General features: G+C 37.2%; 1 protein-coding gene across 1 annotated transcript in view; it reads left to right on the top strand.

Annotated features, from left to right (window-relative positions):
- IRAG2 (inositol 1,4,5-triphosphate receptor associated 2) overlaps positions 1-17,404 on the top strand; it is a 102,114-nt gene that overhangs the window by 84,360 nt on the left and 350 nt on the right. The window contains exons 30-39 of the mRNA XM_068971224.1: positions 282-336; positions 420-447; positions 716-856; positions 3,469-3,603; positions 10,499-10,646; positions 11,544-11,587; positions 13,383-13,445; positions 13,555-13,604; positions 13,900-14,001; positions 15,955-16,062. Of these exons, the coding sequence (XP_068827325.1) occupies positions 282-336; positions 420-447; positions 716-856; positions 3,469-3,603; positions 10,499-10,646; positions 11,544-11,587; positions 13,383-13,445; positions 13,555-13,604; positions 13,900-14,001; positions 15,955-16,062 (874 nt within the window). The remainder of the gene's footprint in view (positions 1-281; positions 337-419; positions 448-715; positions 857-3,468; positions 3,604-10,498; positions 10,647-11,543; positions 11,588-13,382; positions 13,446-13,554; positions 13,605-13,899; positions 14,002-15,954; positions 16,063-17,404) is intronic.

Raw genomic sequence — 17,404 nt, 5'->3', positions numbered from 1 at the left:
GGGTTGGCAAGATCCCCTGGAGGAGGAAACGTCTACCCACTCCAGTGTTCTTGCCTGGAGAATCCCATGGACAAAGAAGCCTGGTGGGCTGCAGTCCATGGGGTCACAAACAGTCAGGTATGACTGAGCATGCACGCATGCATTTTTAGCTAGCAAGCTTCTCAGACATATGTCAATGAAATGCCTTTGTTTATTGGAGCAAGGATATAACAACATTTGGTTGAATGTGCCCTTAGCTATTAATCCTTTTTAACCAAATACTGTTCTATCGTCTTTAATAGGTGCTGCTCTTTCCTCTCTTCCTGTGAAGTCAGTTAACTTTAGACAAAGTGACAAGTAAGTTCTTCCTCTTACAGCATGCTCACATTTTTTGTTTCTGTTGAACTATGTTTGACTAAGTTCTTTCTCTTATTCTGTAGCACTTCTGCTAATGAGAAGGAGGTAGAGGTAAGTTTCAAGCAAATATTTTTTTCTTTAATAAAAAAAGTGTTTCAGAATCACTTGCCTACAGTCCCTGTATGCTTTGCTTTTTCATAAACTGTCCTACGTGTGTTGTCTTTTGGCTTGGCCATGACAAAGTACAGGTAAAGCTCATGCATGCTAGCATTATGTCACTGGGAGGAGAAAGATATGCTTCGGTGTAATTTGGTATTAAGCTAACGTATTTGACTATATCCAACGTTCTCCCCTCACCTTCACATTATTTTGACAATAGGCCGAATTTCTCAGATTATCTTTGGGATTTAAATGTGACTGGTTCACCTTGGAGAAACGAGTGAAGCTTGAAGAAAGATCCCGTGACTTGGCTGAAGAAAATTTGAAGAAAGAAATCACTAACTGTTTAAAACTGTTAGAGGTAAGAACCCTAACATTTGGGAACTATAGGTTTGTTATATTATTAATAAAGTTTTCAAAACTTCATGAGTTTATTTGTATAACTAAAACTGTCACCAGGTACCAAACCCTGTCTGAATTAAATGGAGGTAAGAAGTCACAATCAAGCTAAGATAAAAGGTTCACCAGTAGAAGGCTGTAAGCAGTAAAACAAATGTGTTTAAAGCAGTTATGTGAATCTTCTGCCATCTCTCTAGACCTTCAAATAGATTTCAGGTAGAAGAATAAGCAGAAAACAATTTTAAGCTTCAAAGATGATAATCCAAAGGACATTTCCATTGAATTAACTGAGAAAAGAGGATGGTGACTGATTTCAGTCTTGTTAGATAATGGACAGACCCTTCTGGAAGGTACACAGAAATGTAATAGCTACTATTCTTCTATTCTGTGAAGTCACCATAAATAACAGATGGGTTGGAAAATTAAAATGGCTAGTTTTTGAAAAAGAAAAGTAAAGAAACCATGTTCTGTTTTTATTGTGGTTTAAAAAACACATAATGTAAAATTTACCATAATAACAATTTTAAGTGTACATTAGTAGTGTTGAGTATATTCACATTGTTATGAAACAGAGCTTCAGAACTTTCTTATCTTGCTTACTGAAACTCTATGTCCATTAAACTACTTCCCCCTTTTCCTTCTCTCAGCCCCTGGTAATCACCATCCTATTTTCTGTTTCTGTGAATTTGACTACTTTAGATAGCTTATATAAGTGGAATCATACAGTATTTGTCTTTTTGTAACTGGCTTATTTTTCTTAATATAATGTCCTCAGAGTTCATCCATGTTGTAGCATGTGGCAGGATTTCATTCCTTTAAAACTGAATAAAATATTCCATTGTATGCATAGACCATATTTTGTTTACCCATTTGTTTATTGATGGACCTTTGAGTTGCTTCCACCTCTTGACTGTTGTGAACGTTGAACATTTTTGCTATGAATATTGGTGTGCAAATATCTCTTCAAGACCTTGCTTTCAATTCCTTTAGAAATATGCCCAGATGTTGGATTGCTGGATCATATCAAGTTCTATTTCTTAAGTTTTTGAGGAGCCAACATACTGTTTTGCACAGCAGTTACACCATTTTACAGTCCTACTAACAATGTACCAAGGTTCCAATTTCTCTATATCTTGACCAATGTGTTATTTTCTGATTTCTGATAGTAGCTATTCTAATAGGTGCAAGGTGATATCTCATTGTGGTTTTGACTTGCATTTCTGATGATTAGTATTTGAAGCATCTTTCATATGCTTACAGGCCATTTGTGTATCATCTTTGGAGCATGTCTGTTCAAGTCCTTTGCCAAAATTAAAGTAATAGATTGATTTGCAAATATTTTCTCCCATTTCGTGGGTTGCCTCTTCATTCTGTTGATTATGTCCTTTGATGCACAAAAGTTTGTAAGTTTGGTGTAGTGCTCTTTGTCTACTTTTGCTTTTGTTGTCTATGCTTTTGGTATCATATTCAAGAAATCATTGCCAACTCCATTGTCAGGAAGCTTTTCCGCTATGGTTTTCTTCTAGAGCTATTTTCCGGCACTATATAGTTTGGGGTCTTCAACCCATTTGGATTGATTTTTTTATATAGTGTAAAATAAGAGTCCAACTTTACTGTTTTGCAGTTTTCCAGCATCATTTATTAAAGAGACTATTCTTTCTCCATTTTGTAGTCTTGGCACCCTTGTCAAAGATCATTTGACCATGTGACCATTTGACCATGTGTAGGTTTATTTCTGGGCCTGCTATTCTGTTCTATTTGTCTGTCTTTATGCCAATACCATACTGTTTCAGTTACTGTAGCTTTGTAATGTACTTTGAAACCAAGACCTGGGGTACCTTTAGCTTTGTACTTTTGTTTTCAAAATTGTTTTGCTCTTCAGAGTCCTTTGAGATGCCATATGAATTTCAGGATGAGTTTTTCTGTTTCTGAAAAAAAAAATCCACTGGGATTTTGATAGAGATTATATTGATTTGTTAATTGATTTGACTAGTACGGACAGTGAGACAAATGGCTTTCCATCAGGAAAGCCTTAGGAAAGCCATCATCTTATATCAATGGCACAGGTTTAAGATAAATATTCATAAGGCAATACAGGCCTACTTACCTAACCAGCCAAGGCTCACCTTGTCATCAATGGAACAGCAAATATAGTGGTCAGAGTCAAATAAAATTTGAGTATATTTTTACTACTTTTCTTAAAAGTTCAAACTGTGTTCTTCATATAGTGCATTCATTTATAGGAATAATTTCTTTACCACTGCCAATTAATTATATCCCATCCCATTAATTGTAGAAGAAAGATATAAACACACATGAAGGGGTGGCAAACTTGGGAAGTTAAAGTGGAGGAGATCAAAATTGTATAACAGATTTTATGAACACCTCCATAGGTCTACTTGATAGCCAACAAAGATCATAATATTTCAGTAGCATTCATTATTTGTCTTTACTGCTGCTTTTCACCTTCCGCAGAGATAATAGAGTCACCTGAATTTACAGCATAGTCAGCACTTAGAATCACTTGCTGAATTCTTGGGTTTGATACTTTCTAATACATTACTTTCTATGCAGTCTCTAACATCTCTTTGTGAAGATGACAGCCAGGCCCAGGAAATCATTAAGAAGCTGGAGAAGAGTATAATGTTCCTCAGCCAGTGCACAACACGAGTGGCCAGTAGGGCTGAGATGTTGGGAGCCATTAATCAGGTAATTTGTCTCCATTTCTCTAGTTACAATGAAATTACTGAAAGGATTTATTATCTGTAACATTATGGATTGTATTTCTAGGAAAGTACTCTATTTGATCATTTCAGAATATTTTTGGTATTTTGTGCTTTTAAACAATAGAGCAATAAAGATCCTTGTTTATGGATCTTCTCATTCTTATTCAGAGAGAAGTAGATTTTTTTTTTTCAAAATTTCTTTGTGGGAAATTCTGGGAAAGATTTTAAATTTTTGAATCTATACCTAAACAGATGTGTTATATTCATATCTCTAAATAATATGTCTACACTATCACTTAGTGATTTATTTACAGTTTCAGATATTTATTTGTTTCTTACTATGAAGATGAATATTTAGTTCTTTTATCAATCTCTCCTTCCTCACACCTAAAGCATCTCTCACTTTATTGTTGATCTCTCTTCTTTCCTGACCAAGCTTATATTCCATGGTCAAACACTATATTCACTCTCTTTCATGAACTCTCAACACTTTTACCTCTCTCATTTTATTCATTTAGAAAATCTATAGTCTTGTTTAATACACTTCTTTTCCTGCTTATGCCTGCATAGCTGGAAAACCTCACACCCTTATGCTGACTGAGTTCTCTTGAAATTCATCACAAATCTTAAGTGGTCCTTGGGCTTCCCATCATTCACCCTGCTTCTCTTCTATATATCAATTTCATACTTTCCCTTCTCCCTGAAATCCCCATCCTGTCCTCTCCTATCTTCTCTGTCAAATGATGACTTTGCTTCCTAATTCAATAGGAAATTTGAGACAGTCAGAAGGAATCTACCAAAAGCTTTGAACCTACGAGCATCTAAACGCTTAACATTGCCTTCCTTCCTAGTACCAAAGATGAGTTTTCTCTGCTATCAAAGGCTAACCATCCCACCTCTGCGCAAGAGCCCATTCCTTTCAGTTTGCTCAGAATCTGGGCCACAATTCTCCCTGCAGTTTTTCCTCTCGTTTTCCCCCACTCTATTGAGTCATTCTCATTAGCACACAAATACTTAAATACTTTGTTTTTAAGACAGGAAAAATAATACAAGTTCAGTTCAGTAAGCAAACACAAAAAATCTTTCACTGTTTGTCCTTTGGTTATCACCCTGTTTCTCTGTTCCCATTTTCAGCAAATTTCCCCAATAGAACTGAACTCACTGTTTCTAATTTCTCTCCTCCCGTCATCTCTGAAATTTACTCTAGTCGGCCTTAACGTACTCTTTTTTCTTAACCTGTCTGCTATATTCAACATGGCTAAGCTCTTCCTCCTCCTGGAAACACTCTTAACATTTGCCTTCCAGGTACCACAATCCCCTGGTTTTTTCTTCTACATCATGAATCATCATGGGCCTTTCTAGGCTTATTAATCTTGATGGACCCCATGGCTTTACCTTTATACGTCTGGTCTCCATCATCACTCAATCCCGGTACTATCCCATCTAGTCAACTGCTGCTGCTGCTGCTACTAAGTCACTTCAGTCGTGTCCAACTCTGTGCAACCCCAGAGATGGCAGCCCACCAGGTTCCCCCGTCCCTGGGATTCTCCAGGCAAGAACACTGGAGTGGGTTGCCATTTCCTTCTCCAATGCATGAAAGCGAAAAGTGAAAGTGAAGTTGCTCAGTCGTGTCCAACTCTTCGCAACCCCGTGGACTGCAGCCTACCAGGCTCCTCCATCCATGGGATCTTCCAGGCAAGAGTACTGGAGTTGGATGCCATCTAGTCAACTGATGACTCCCCAATTCACACACTTATCTTAAACATCTGCCATGAGTTTTAGACTAGAATCTGCTACTCTTGACATAGCACTTCCACTTGGAAGTTTGATAGACAGCTTAAACTTAACATGTCCAAAAAGAAACTGCTGATGGAAGGGAAGAAAATATTTGAAGATCAGATATCTAATAAGGATCTAGTTTCCAGAATATGGGCTTCCCTGATAGCTCAGATCGTAAAGATCTGCCTGCAAAGCAGAAGACCCTGGTTCAATTCCTGGGTCGGGAAGATCTTCTGGAGAAGGGATAAGCTACCCACTCCAGTATTCTTGGGCTTCCCTTTGGCTCAGCTGGTAAAGAATCCACCTGCAATGTGGGAGATCTGGGTTCAATCCCCGGGTTGGAAAGATACCCTGGAGAAGGGAAAGGCTATCCATGCCAGTATTCTGGCCTGGAAAATTCCTTGAACAGAAGAGCCTGGTAGGCTACAATCCATGGGGATGCGAAGAGTTGTACATGACTGAGAATGAGCATACATACACATACATCCAGAATATGTAAAGAATGCTTGCAACTTAACAGAAAGATAAGCAATCCAATAAAAAATGCAAAGACTTGAATAGACATTTCCCTAAAGAAATTATACAAATGGCCAATAATCACATGAGAAGATGCTTAATTATTAGCAAATTGAAAATCAAAGCCATAATGATACACCACTTCACACCCACTGCTGCTGCTGCTGCTAAGTCACTTCAGTCGTGTCCAGCTCTGTGTGACCCCAGAGACGGCAGCCCACCAGGCTCCCCCGTCCCTGGGATTCTCCAGGCAAGAACACTGGAGTGGGTTGCCATTTCCTTCTCCAATGCATGAAAGTGAAAAGTGAAAGTGAAGTCGCTCAGTCGTGTCCGACTCCTAGCAACCCCATGGACTGCAGCCTACCAGGCTTCTCCATCCCTGGGATTTGCCAGGCAAGAGTACTGGAGTGGGCTGCAAGGATAAAGAAAGGAAGGAAGAAGGAAAATAACTAGTGTTGACAAGGATGTGGGGAAATTACATAGATAAATGATATTAGATCTATATTATCTGTAAAAATTATTATGCCCATGTAAGTTCTATTCATAGCAGATACAAGTAGTCTTTGACGATTTTTCCTTCTTTGCACAATGTTTATGTTCTTTTTGGAGTTAATAATTTTACTTTGCCATGATTGTTATGCTTAGTTTTCTATTTACTTATCTCTAATTTATTCTTAACCTCTCAGTGGAGTCTAGATTTCACAATAGATACACATTCATCAGATATTCTGTCAATTTTTTCTTTGAGTTGTTGCTTCCAGGGACTTTTGACCTGTCAGTCTCAACTGGCGGGGGTGTGTGTGTGTGTGTGTGTGTGTGAGTGTGAGTGTGTGTGTGTGTGTGTGCGCGCACGCGCGCGCGCTCAGTTGTGTCTGACTCTTTGCGACCCTGTGGACTGGAGCCCACCACACTCCTCTGTCCATGGAATTTTCCTGCTGAGAACACTGGAGTGGGTTGCCGTTTCCTACTCCAGGGAATCTTCCTGATCCCAGGGATGAGACCTGCATCTCTTGTATCTCCTGCATTGGCAGGCAGATTCTTTACCACTATGCCGTGTGGGAAGCAAATTCTTAAATGAAGACTTCTTTCACTTCTCTCTTGAGTTAAACTCCATTTCCTGAATCCCATGCCTTCTTCTTTGCTGGTTTGTTTATTTTTCTTTATTTTGATGGAACATCTCACCCAGTAACTTTCCAAGAAAAAGAATGCCTGGGAGGTAAACTTTTTGAGATGTTATATAACTGAAAATTCAAGTATTCATTCTTATGCATCTTTACACTAGCTGGGTAAAGGATTTTAGGTTAGAAAACATTTCCTTTAGAATTTTTCTTGCACTGCCTCATTTTCTTCTTAGCTTCTGGTGTTGGTATCAAATTTTGATGCCATTCTGACTCTTGAGCTTTTGTTTATAACATATTTTTACTTTCTAGAAGCTTTTAGAATATTCTCTTACCTCTCCTGTCCTTCCCTGGCATGGGTTTATTTTCAGCCACTATTTTAGGTCCTGAGTGGACATAAATTGACAAGTTATGCCTTGAGTTCAGAGACTTTCTTGAACTGTTTCCTTCTCTACACCTTGTGAACTGTTTCTTCATTTTCTATACTTGCATTCCTGTTTTTTGGCTGTGGTCCTTTCTCTTCTCTTTTCTACCTTTTAGTCTTTTTGCTCTAGTTTCAGAGAAGTTTCCTCAACTTTATCTCGAGACTCTTCTCTTCAGTTATGTATTTTTGTTATATTTCTAACTTCCAGGCTTTTAAAATTCTCAGATCCTAACTTTTTTTTAATCTTTAGAGAAGAAGATGCACTTTTATATTCTCTAGTCTATTCTGCCCTATGCTTCTTTTTTTTAAAATATAAATTTATTTTAATTGGAGGTTAATTACTTTACAATATTGTATTGGTTTTGCCATACATCAACATGAATCCACCACAGGTATACACGTGTTCCCCATCCTGAAACCCCTTCCCTCCTCCCTCCCTGTACCATCCCTCTGGGTCATCCCAGTGCACCAGCCTATGTTTTTATATCTTGTTCCTATTTCACAAATGTAATGCTTATTCTTCTCTGAAGATATTGATAGCTTCCTTGAAGTTTTCATTTTTCTGTAGTTTATTTCTTTCAGCTTGTTTTTTCCCCCTGTATTTTTATTTTCTTTTCTCAGGTTAGAGGCTTGCCTCTGACTAGTGATGATCCATTAACTAGTCCCATTAACTGATTGAGAACTTGGGATGTGTTAGGCAGGGAAGCTTTTTCCTGGTTCTGAGTTTCACACAAGCTAGGAGGTTTCACCAGCATCCTCTTAATGCCAATAGTTTTAAGACTTTCATTCTGCAGTGTTAAGATTCCTCAAAGAAAATTTCAACTGCCTATCTTGAGAGTATAATCCTGGCTACCAGTGTTTGGTAGTTAGAAGAAGAATACGGCTTTGTATCTTAATATTCAGCATGTATCAGCAACAGCCACGGAAGTGGAAAAGGTCAATTTTTGTTCCAATCCCAAAGAAGGGCGATGCCAAAGAATGTCCAAACTATTGTACAGTTGTGCTCCTTTCACATGCTAATAAGGTTATGCTCAAAATCCTTCAAATTCAGTTTCAGCAGTATGTGAATGAGAACTTCCAGTTGTACAAGCTGGGTGAGAAAAGGCAGAGGAACCAGAGATCAAATTGCTGACATTCACTGGATCATGCAGAAAGTAAGGGAATTTGATAAAGGCACCTACTTCTGCTTCACTGACTATGCTAAAGCCTTTGACTGTGTGGATCACAACAAACTGTGGAAAATTCTTAAAGACATGGAAGTACCAGATCACCTTATCTGTCTCCTGAGAAACCTGTATGTAGGTCAAGAAGTGGCAGTTGGAACTGGACATGGAGCAACTGACTTGTTCAAAATTAGGAAAGCCTATTGTCACCCTGCTTATTTAACTTATATGCAGAGTACATCAAGTGAAGTTGCTGGCCTGGATGAGTCAAGCTGGAATCAAGATTGCCAGGAGAAATATCAACAACCTCAGCTATGCAGATGATACCACTCTAATGGCAGAAAGTGAAGAAGAACTAAGGAGCTTCTTGATGAGGGTGAAAGAAGAGAGTGAAAAGGCTCACTTGAAACTCAACCCGATAAAAACTAAAATTATGACATCTGGTCCCGTCACTTCATAGCAAATAGATGGGGAAAAACTGGAAGCAGAGATAGAATTTATTTTCCTAGGCTTCAAAATCACTGCCGACAGTGACTGTAGCCATGAAATTGAGACACTTGCCCATTGGAAGGAAAGCTATGACAAACTCAGATAGTATATAAAAAAGCAGACATCCCTTTGGTGACCAAGGTCTGTATAGTCAAAGCTATGGTTTTTCCAGTAGTCACATGTGAATGTGAGAGTTGGACCATAAATAAGGCTGAGTGCCAGAGAATTGATGCTTTCAAACTGTGGTGCTGAAGAAGACTCTTGAGAGTCCCTTGGACAGCAAGGAGGTCAAACCAGGCAATCCTAAAGGAAATCAACCCTGAATATTCATTGGAAGGACTGATGCTGAAGCTCCAATACTTTGGCCACCTGATGCAAAGCTAACTCATTGGAAAAGACCTGGATGATGGCAAAGATTGAGGGCAGGAGGAGGAGGAGGCAACAGAGGATGAGATGGTTAGATAGCATCACCAACTCAGTGGACGTGAATTTGAGCAAACTCTGGGAGATAGTAGACAGAGGAACCTGGCATGCTGCAGTCCATGGAGTCATAAAGAGTCAGACATGACTTAGGGACTGACCAACAACAGACTTTTGCTTAAATCTATTTTTTTCTGTAGGATCCATTCACCATCAACTGTTACTGTTCAATCCATAGACCCTCTGTTCAAATCTCTCCAGATATCCACCATTTTTAGTCTTTCCCCAAAATGGTAGAGGGGCTCAGCTGACCTGAGTAACAGAGGGGATCTGTGGATCTAATTGCTTTTTATACAGATTTTCAACTCTTCGTGTGTTTTACCTCCAAGCTTAATTCCAGACATACCATTAATTCTTGGGCATTTGTGGATTTCTGTGATTCAACCCAGGTTTCTTCCAGACTTTTCTTACTTTTTTGTTTTTTAAGGTTTAGCTTTTCAGGTCTTTGTCATTTACCACTAGTCTGTCTACTTGGCAAGTGTTCAGAATTTGGTTGCTATTCTAGCCTGTTCCATTCTGATTACCCTTGTATGCCTGCCTGCTAAGTTGCTCAGTCATGTCCAACTCTTTGCAACCCTATGGAATGTGGCCTACCAGGTCCCTCTGTCCAAGGGATTCTCCAGGCAAGAATACTGGAGTGGGTTGTTGTGCCCTCCTCCAGGGCACCTTCCTGACCCAGGGTCTCTTTATGTCTCCTGCATTGGCAGGTAGGTTCTTTACCACTAGCAACACCTGGGAAGCCTTTACCCTTTTACGACCATGCCTTTAAAACATAACAACAAAAAAACTTTTATCATCACTTTAGTGGGAGTTATGTCTGGGATGAAGACAAGAGCATGTATCTTTTAACTGTGTATTAAGGATAGTATTTTCTATGTAAATTTGTTCTTTTTTTTTTTTCCCTGCTAGGAAAGCCGGGTTAGTAAAGCAGTTGAAGTGATGATTCAGCATGTAGAAAATCTGAAGAGGATGTATGCCAAAGAGCATGCTGAATTAGAAGAACTGAAACAGGTTCTTTTGCAAAATGAAAGGTCTTTTAACCCTCTTGAAGATGAAGGTAATAAAAGTTTAAGATAATAGTTACATTTTTCTAACATTCTCCTCTTTCATTCTCTCTTACTAATTCTTATTATACACTGTCTTTAGTACAACACCCTTTATGTTAAGGTTGTTTTAGATGAATATAAAAAGGATATAATATATAAAATAATATAAGAAGTAACTCATGCCTGTTATTTATATAGCCCAAAGTAAGATGTCAGCATACAAATTAGGAGACAAGTATTTTATAGTAGACACCAAAAATTCATTAAATTGTTGATATGAGAGAGTATATTTAATCCAACCCATTGAGTTGACCCCAGTGTTGTCCTACTTAGGAACTGGCTCTTTTGCCATGCATAAAACAAGGCCCCATAGTATAAATGAACCACTTTCATCAACAGTGGTTTTGTATCCCTCGAAGAAGGAATGACCATGGCAGAATGGTGTCTTGGTGAGTGTCTTGGGAAATAGATTACTGAGAACATGCAAAGTGTCTCAACAGAAGCCCTATATATACCTTGTAATAATTTTATTTTAAATAGATAATATAAATGTTGATAAGCAGAATATTCATTTTAATGATATGTTCTCTCTCTTGTAAAAGTAATAATGTTTGGTGATCTTCTGATCTGTAATTCTGGGCTCATTTCTTCAGCATACATTCATTTTGTGCCCCATCTGTCCCAGACAGGCATTGTGGACGGTGGCAGTGACACAGAGGACTGTATTTCATTGGTTCAGATATTGTTTGGAATCACCAAATAAATGACAACTAGATATTTGCATTGTTCAGTAGTCGCTAGGTTCTTAAACAGTTTCCGACTATTACTTTTCTTTATAAGGAATTAAGACCATTATGTTAAATTGCATATGTTAATTCAAAAATATGCAAATGTGTTTTCCCTTTCAGATGACTGCCAAACTAAAAAACGTTCATCTTCTGTAAACTCTAAGGTAATTACCAATTCACTTAACAAATGTCTATCAAATGTTACAGATGAGATGATTTAAAAATATTTTTGAAGTAACATGGCTTTAAATGTAAACCATAAAGCAACAATGATTTTAAGTCATATATGTTATACGCATTGTGTGTTTATGTATATGCTTTTATACTTCTTACAATATTTGTATGTAACAAGGCTTCCCAGGTGGTGCACTTGGTAATGAACCCACCTGCCAGTGCAGGAGACTCAAGAGACACCAGTTCCATCCCTGAAAGATCCCGTGGAATAAGAAAATGGCAGCCCACCCCAGTATTCTTGCCTAGAAAATTCCATGGACAGAGGAGCCTGGTGGGCTACAGTCCATAAGGTCACAAAGAGTCGGACACGACTGAGCATGCACACGCACTAAGTTTGCCTGCAGTGAGAAGAAAGTCAGTGTAACAACAGTTTCTCTTTCATGTGAAACCAGAATTGGGAATAAGCAGTCTAAAAGCAGCAGAGCAGCTTCACAAAATGTCTAGGGCCCAGTCTCCTTCTCTCTTACTGAATCATCACCCTCAGAGCTTTGCTTCCACTCATCGTCTAAGATAGCTTTGTCATTTCTGAGTACCAAGTCCTGGTCATTACTCAATATATTGTGCCATATTCCAAGAAAAAAGAATAAGAGAAACAGGGCTTCTCTCTCTCTCTAAAGACACTCCCTAGAAGTCCCAGATAACATTTCTCTTTTCATTTTTGCTTGGAAACAAGATGACAACAGAGCTTTTATTCTGGAGGCTGTATGTGTAACTGAAAATCAAGAGGTCCGTTACTAAAAAAAGGAGGAGGGAGGGTTGGAAAATGGGATATTGAAAGTCAACCAGCAGTTTTTGTCAGTTTAAAAATCAGGATTTCACAGAATTTTTGAGCAAGTGAGTTTAAAAATCATTCCACCTAAACTGATCTTTTGCACAGATGAACAAAAGCACTTTCACAGAAATTATATGTTTAGTTATGATCCTGTAGTGATACAACCACGATTAGAACCCAGATTCCTGGACCACAGTTTGATTTGCTTGATGTTCAGCTAACCTATAAAATTAAATTAGGGATGATAGTTTAAGAAAAGAATTCACATAAAAATTCTCATTTATTTCCTACATTTACCATATTTTTATTTCCTGTAGTCCCACTTATTTCAAGTTTAAGAGTCACAAAATATGACATAACATTTTCCTATGTAAATCTCAAGGCTAAGGTATAAACAACATCCATTCATTAAAATGTCATACTTATCCTTATATGTGTTAAATGGAAAAAAATGAAACCATGAAAAAAGAAAGCTCTTAAATAGATGCATATTTATCTCCTCTTGATTTGGGGAAATTTTTCAAAGCATAAAAGAAATGGCAGCAAAAGTGAGGAAAAGATGAAAAGATTTGGCTGCATTAACAACAAAAATGGTTTTTGCCAAGAAGTATCTTTAGCAAAATTAATATGAGCAAAAATCATAAACAGGTGGTTCTCAGATCAGATACATAGTTATTCAACATAGAAAAATGGTGTTCAGTGTTACTATAAACCTAAACAGAAAACCTTGTATTCCTTACTTGACTGGCAAAAATTATCCAGTGTTGGAGAAGGTGGAATATAAACTGGCAGAATATTTCTGGAAGGAAATTTGGCCATAACAAAAACCTTGAAAATATGTCTCCTGTTTAACTCAGCAATGGTCAGTGTACACACAAGAATATCCATCAGTGTTTCATACAAAGATAAAATATTGAGAGTTTTCTAAATGTACATTTCCTCCCTTTGGGTAGCCATCTTCTCTTCGAAGAGTGACCATTGCCTCTTTGCCCAGAAATATTGGAAATGCGGGAATGGTAAGCAAATTCCTAAGTGTTCTTAGAAGCAAATTAATTTTCATATCACAAAAGTACAAACTTCACTAAATTTGTATTTTATTATTTCCTTAATGTCTGAACTTTAAAGTTGGCTGGGATGGAAAATAATGAGCGATTTAGTAGGAGGTCAAGCAGTTGGTAAGTATAATTTTATGATGCATCTTTGGGAATCTTATTATTTTATAATTTGGGTAAAGTAAATGTTTGAAATAAGCAATATAGTAACATTTGTTTTGTATGGAGTATATGCAGAATAGTTATAAAAATTGGCATATGATCGTGAAATTGTTTTCATGAGTTAAGCATTACGTGAATATGCTAAAGAAAAAATAAGAACATATTGCTTCTGTATTGATTTAAGTAGTGGGAAATAAATTGGTAATGGCTACACAAGTATTTGATTTGATAAGTGGCTATAATCATCTTTATTTAGGCGTATTTTGGGGTCAAAGCAGAGTGAACACCGCCCCTCATTACATCGATTTATTAGCACCTATTCCTGGGCAGATGCTGAAGAAGAAAAGTGTGAACTAAAGTAGGTGAAGCTCGATGTGTTTATTAACCTGGCGTGACTGGGGAATAAATAGTGGGCGTCACTTTTATTCTGTGGAGTTCACTGCTGCAGCATCAAAAAAGACCATTCATTGTATAAGACTTTTATGAAAATAAAGCACCATGTAAATGTTACTTATGAGTACATTCACTCAGTACTGCAAGGTGTGAGGTCTTAAGTTAGAAAAGAACCTTAAGTTAGAAATTTGCCAAATTTGTGAAGATGACCTTTTTCCTGTATAGGTATATTGTCATCAGGGGGAAAGGTTCATAAGAGAGCCATAGAAATAAAATGTTCATCAACTTAGATGAATTATATACAACATGTGTGTGTGTGTACATATAGACATATCTGTATATGTTTATATATATCCTATAGGCACATATGTAATATATGTGCATTACATATACATCTGTCTTCTCTGTAGGTAAATGAAGAGTAGGAAAAACAAAACTCTATATTGCTATCTCTATATTTGGCAAGTGAAACAAATAAAACATACTTCTATAGTGAAAGGTAGAAGGTAAGAGGGAGGGATATGAAGAAATGCTGCCTCTAAAATCCTTGGTGACATTTGATCTCAGTTTCCTCATCTGTAGAGGTCTTAATGAAATGATTTGATGTTGACTATATACACGTTCCTTGCATGCCTATTATGTTAGGCACACTACGCTCAAGCTTAAGGGATATGAAGATGAAAAAAACATAGTTCCTACCCTCAAAGCCTTTTTTCTCCTTTAAATAATTGTGGAAGCCTAATTGCATGGACTGAATTCCCTTTTATTAAAGATTTAGAGTTGACATAATAGATATTTTCTGATCTGGGTTTTAAAAAATTCAAGAGTTTCCTTGAAAAAAAATTATCTATTTAAAAATTTTTGTTTGTATGGCATGATTTCTACTGAGAAGTTTTTGCAAACAAAAGACTGAAACCTTGAGAATCCTATAGGAATTCTGGGTCGGGGGTCTTGTGTTCTTTAAAACCAAATTAAAATCTACCACAGGCATTCCCTATAAATGTTTGACTGAAAAACAAAAACTTTGACATACAGTTCATTTTGGCCATTGTGGGGGATTATGAACTTGGGATTCCAAAATTCAAATCTAACTAGGGACTCATGAGTGGTCATGAAACATGGAACATGAACAATGAAACAGTTAAGTTTTTTTCAGGCAAAGGATTCCTCTTTAAATAATATGATTTCAATACAGTCAACCCAATTGCAACTTCCCAGTTCATTGAATACTATTGATTTTAAGTAGTTTTATACCAAACCTATCTTCATAAACACTTTTTAAATTATGAAGGTTTTTTAAAGAAAGAAGAAATGACACTTTATAATGCTATTCCAGTTTAGTGTTGCTCAAAAAAACAACAAAATTAATTTTAATTATCTACATTCTACTTAATATAGAATGTTAAAAAAATGCAGTAAAAGAATACTTACTGAGAAAAATTTTACTGTATGTTGAATGAAAAATTCACAGAAGAAGAAATAATGGCATCCACATTTGTTTTTTTAAGGTGTAGTTACTTATACACACACATACACACACACACATGCATGTACATGCAAAGATGGAAAATCACAGTAATAACACTGGTTAATTATAAGTGGTGAGAACTAACTTACACATGTTCTCTGTAAATCTCCCCTTTTTATTTGTTCTTTGGCTAGCACCCGAACTTTCTACAACAAACATTTGTTATTTTCCTAAATACAAAGTTACTTTAAAAAATTAAATTCCTATAAATGATTAAAAATATAAAGGTGGTGATTTGACTTTTAGAATTAGGTATTTATCAAATTTTTCTAAAGCAAGATAAGTATCTGCAAGCTTCCTTACAAAATACAGTAAAACTTAGCAATATTTTATAAATAATTATAGAACATTATCCATACTTTAATACTTAGAAACAATACTTATTTACAGAACTAAAGATGACTTAGAACCACCAGAAGAAGAAACAGTAGAAAAGACAAGAAAGCCAAGTCTTTCTGAAAAGAAAACTAATCCATCAAAATGGAATGTGTCTTCAATGTAAGTTATTTACTTGCTAAATGATATCATTTTGGTGGAATGGGGAAAGGTAAGGCAGGGTTAGAAGTATTAATCTTTTTTATTATTTTTGCCTTTTAAAAATGTATTTATTTTTGGTTGCACTGGGTCTTCACTGCTGTGTGCAGGCTTTCTCTAGTTGTGGCGGTTGGGGCCACTTTTCATTGCACTGCACAGCCTTCTCATTCCAGTGCTTCTCTTGCTGTGGAACACGGCCTCGAGGCACACAGACTTCAGTAGCTGAGGCTCGTGGGCTCTAGAGCGCAGGCGCAGCAGGTGTGGTGCTTAGTTGCTCCACGGCACGTGGGATCTTCCTGGACCAGGGATCGAATCCGTGTCCCCTGAATTGGCAGGTGGATTCTTTACCACTTTCCCACCAGGGAAGTCTAGCAGCATTAATCTTAATCAAATTACTTTACTAAAAGGTCTTGGAAAATGTTAAATTTAAGATGAATAATAACAAACTCCATATGGTCTATAAGAATTATTCCTGAACCTATGAGCTACAGGAGGCAAGGGAGTTCACAGTGTAAAGAACTTGGCCTTGGGACCAGATGACCGAATTAGCTCCCTAACTAGCTGTGTGACCTAGGCAAGTTCATCCGTTTTTGACCATCAATTTCTTCATCTATAAAGTAGGAGATAATAGTACTTATGTCATTGTTTCGCTATCATGATGAAATGAATTAGCACATGTAAAATGCTTAGTACAGTACCTAACACATAGTTAACTATTTTCAAAGATTTATATGATGCTGTAATGAGCTTTTTTGGTGGATGTTTCTAAAAGGAAGAGTTTACATTTCAGTACACCAAAAGTCCAGGGTATGATGAGGAATAAGTGACAGGCTTATAAGTACATACACATAAATCGTGCTCAACCCAATAAATAACATTGTTGTTTCTACCATAGGAATATAAATTGCCTTACCTTACTTTAAAGAATGAAATTAGTACTCAAATGTACTTGTTAGGAGTTAAATAATGCCTAAATCACATAATTTTCAGATTTTTCTCTTAGCACCTCATTTCTTCAATTCTAAAAACTTGTAAGGGATAGCAGGGAAGCAGATAGCGGCCAAGCCCAAGACAACAGATGACACTGTGTAGCTTATTACAAGGAGGTGTCAGTGGTAAAGAATATACTTGCCAATGCAGGAGACGTGGATTCGATCACTGCATCAGGAAGATCCCCTGGAGTGGGAAATGGCAACCCACTCTAGTATTCTTGCCTGGGGAATCCCATGGACAAAGGAGCCTGGTGGGCTATTGTCTGTGGGTTGCAGAGAGTCAGAAATGACTGAGTACACGTGTACACTGGTGG

Source organism: Capricornis sumatraensis, chromosome 4, assembly GCF_032405125.1.
Source record: "Capricornis sumatraensis isolate serow.1 chromosome 4, serow.2, whole genome shotgun sequence".
Classification (NCBI taxonomy): domain Eukaryota; kingdom Metazoa; phylum Chordata; class Mammalia; order Artiodactyla; family Bovidae; genus Capricornis; species Capricornis sumatraensis.
The sequence above is the reverse complement of the archived record's forward strand: the minus strand, read 5'-3'. Positions and strand labels throughout refer to the sequence as shown.